Here is a 3,494-nt window from a genome sequence, read left to right on the forward strand (position 1 = left end):
TGATGCCAAATTGTTTAAGTTCCTAACTTGTGCAGTGAGAACACCTGACTTCTAAAGGAAGGCTTTGGTGTTCGGCTAAAGCAGCTGTCTTTAGTTAGTTTGTAGTACTCGTCTGACACCTTGTGGCTGAATAAGCGAGGTACAGTTTCACAAACCATTTGCCAAAAAGCTGTTGACCCGTGTGTGTTTTTCTTCGGGTACTCCGGTTTCCTCCCACATTCCAAACACATGCATGGCAGGTTAATGGAACACTCTAAATTGTCCCTCGATATGATTGTGAGTGTCAATGGTTGTCTGTGTGCCCTGCGATTGGCTGGCAGTGCAAGGTGTACGACGTCTACTGCCCGAAGTAAACTGGGATAGGCTCCAGCACGCAAACGAAACTCGTGAGGATAAAGCGGTTCAGATTATCGATGGGCATAGACAACCAGTGCCAAAATCAACATGTCCTAAGTCCATAAAAAGTTTACGCATTTTAGGTAAGAAAACACACATTTTCAAGTCTTTGCAAAAGTGAAAGATATTTTTGGTCATTACTTTCCACAAAGGCGATAGTGACTCAAAGTGCAGGGTGAAGAACATTGTTCCCTTTATTGATTCAAGTATTAAAGCCCCCTCAGTATGATTGTTCTTGACCACTGCAAATTTACAAAAGTGAACATACTGTTAAATGAACACCCCTTGGAAATGGTCAATTACACTCAGCCATATCTTTGTAAAGCATCAGACAGTTTCTCCAGAAAAGGCTTGTGTGTTTCTTGTCTTAATAATGATTGAAGAATAATGGCGGTTCACAAAGGGGCTTTCATTATCCTGCAGTGACGTCACTTTACCGATGATGCTCCAGTACATGCTGAAGAAAATGAGCAACAAGATCACTGTATTTGCCTGTTTTGTTTTTTTGTCAAGTCACTGCGCAGGGACTTCGAGACACAAATTCCGTCAGCTATACTTTACGCTCCGACACCGCCACCAAAAAAATTATACATGGTTTTCCTGTTTCCTTTCTTTGAATCAAAATCATCACCTTAAATTTTATGGTATGACTTCTGAGTTTCCATCATGCTTTGCGAACACTTTAAAATACTGGTGACAATGTTTCCTCCATGATTTAACTGTAAAGGCAGAGCTTTAGGTAACACTTCAAGAATCTTAAAAGTCATGGCAAGTCAAAACAAGACACTTTATAGACAAGAACTTAGATGAGAAAGGAAGGCGTAATCCAAAATAAAATTGATGTGCTTCACGCATGTCTTATTTTGTTACATTCTTGTGACATGAGGCTCAAAAGAAGCGAACCAATGTCACACGTGACACAATAAAAGATTGAAAGAACACAAGCTCGGAAAATAAATGAGAAACAAAAATTTGAGAGAGAAGGGGTTGACAAAAACCCCCACGACGAAACCCCCAAGGAACGTAGCAGTCTGGATCACCACAGTTTGACATCCATGAGCTCCAGGTCTCCCATTATCTCCAGCAGGTCGATGGTGCTCAGGTCCTGAACCCGATGTTTGAACTCAAACAAGTGCAAGCCGTTCACTGCCAGCTTGAACTGATGCGCCTGGCATAGCAGGAGAATCTGACAGGAAAATACACACTCCTCAATCACAAGCCCTTTGTTTTGAAAGAAATTTAAAAAAAAGGTGTCCTTTACCTCAAAATACTCTCCAGGGGAAAAGGGGAAAAAGACTAACTCCCGCTCCTCCTGACCCCAGGATTCATTCAGGTACGAGTTCCTGATGAACGTGCTGGATTTCATGCGAGGGTTGAGGTGAAGAGCGATGCTCTCCGTTCTGCTGTTGCACAGGTTCACCGTAACGCTGCGAGAGCGTTTGGGAGCAGAAGCTAAGATTTTGACAGGAAGCTTTTGCGTTCTCTGACCAACATCGATATCATGCAGTGGTTAGGTTACCTGTGTGGATACATGCTGATCTGTCCTTTGATGGTTATGTGCTGCCCGGGGCTCAGGCCTTTTAGGATACTGCCTTTGTAGGGGAGGCTCTAAAAGGGCAGTAGGACAACACTTTAACCCCACAAAAGTCTTGATCGTCATGCGTTACATGGACAAAAATATTGTGGGGGAAACCTGGCCATTACACAAAAGTGAGAACAGATGAGGGGAAAAAAAACCCCTCCTCTGGGAACGCTTTCTTTTTGTCCTTTTATTGATTGTCATGCGTTACATGGACAAAAGTATTGTGGGGAAACCTGGCCATTACACAAAAAGTGAGAACAGATGAGGGGGAAAAAACCCCTCCTCTGGGAACGCTTTCTTTTTGTCCTTTTATTCGGGGGGGGGGGGAATTTAAAAATCACGGGGAGAACACGCCAACATCGAGCTTCCTGCGTCGGTCCACAAACAATTTGTTCGAGACAAATCAATCGAGGGAGCGAGTTTGCCGATTAAATATGACCGTTTATCTCATTCAGCGTTAAATTGGGGCGAGCGAAAGTGGACGCCGTGCGAGCCTTCGATGGCACGCATGCGCACAATTGACACGTGACTACAAGGTCCTGTTAAAGACAACAGTGGTCAACTGTAACAGCGATCAACCTTAAAGTAAACCACTCCTGGTTCAAATGCCATCCGCAGCACGGGATTTGAAAGTCACATTTAACTCAACTGTTGAATTAATGCATGCAATCGAAAGGAAGTTAGGGGGTGACGACCCACACTTTCACTTTCTGTGTTGCAAAAAAAAAATAAAAAAGTAACAAGTGATTGACAGTACTCCAAGCCAATAACATGCATCCGGTGTTTCAGACCAATCAGACCACTTCTCCGGTGATCCTTTTCGATGTCATATCTGTCCTCACACCCCTCCCTCATCATTACGACACAGTCCGCTATCTGAGGACAAGTCACCGAGCTGTTTAACTGTGTGAAACGACACGGACGAAATGGGACTTCGTAAGTAATAGTTACTCTTTAGTCGATGTGAAGGATTAATCCGCGTCGTCTTGCAAACGTATACGTTGTACCGCAGTGAGACTCACTGGTCAGCGGCCAAATGTGATTTTTAGTCGTAGATACTTCGTAGAAAGGGTTCTGTCAGTCGTCATCTGTACCTGTGGGTAAAAACAAAAAACAAAAAACAAAAAAGGACGTTTCGCTTCTCTCACAGAAGCTTCGTCAGCGGTAGACAACCCTGAAGTCTCCGTGAAGACTCCGGGAAGTTGCTCTGCGCTAAAAGGCTGAGCGTGGCCTGTTTGAGGACTGGGTGGGGATGGTTAGTCACGCCCCTATGGTGAAGAGGCCCATTGGTTTCTAAACTCCCTATCATTGGGTCTTGATTAGGCCTATTGTTTGGGCTAAGGCTGAATAGCTACTTTCAGTTAGCCTGATCAGCATGTCTATGTCCCTTACTGGTCAACAAGTTATTGTAAATAGGAGACAGGTTAAATCTGATACCTCCTTCACGGTTCAGAGAGGGTGAAAATTTTTTAACAAAAATCGCTTCCTTTACTCCCCTTTCAAACCATCTCTTTTC

At 43.8% G+C, this 3,494-nt stretch overlaps 1 protein-coding gene across 1 annotated transcript in view; it reads right to left on the reverse strand.

Moving 5' to 3' along the window:
* Positions 1-572: 572 nt before the first annotated feature.
* Positions 573-3,494, reverse strand: part of lgals8b (galectin 8b) — a 4,153-nt gene continuing 1,231 nt past the window's right edge. Inside the window, exons 3-5 of the mRNA XM_019870138.1 lie at positions 1,916-2,004; positions 1,658-1,823; positions 573-1,582 (exon numbers count right to left, since the gene is read on the reverse strand). Coding sequence (XP_019725697.1) covers positions 1,433-1,582; positions 1,658-1,823; positions 1,916-2,004 — 405 coding nt within the window. The 3' untranslated portion in view covers positions 573-1,432. The remainder of the gene's footprint in view (positions 1,583-1,657; positions 1,824-1,915; positions 2,005-3,494) is intronic.

Source organism: Hippocampus comes, unplaced genomic scaffold (assembly GCF_001891065.2).
Source record: "Hippocampus comes isolate QL1 unplaced genomic scaffold, H_comes_QL1_v1.1 scaffold43, whole genome shotgun sequence".
Classification (NCBI taxonomy): domain Eukaryota; kingdom Metazoa; phylum Chordata; class Actinopteri; order Syngnathiformes; family Syngnathidae; genus Hippocampus; species Hippocampus comes.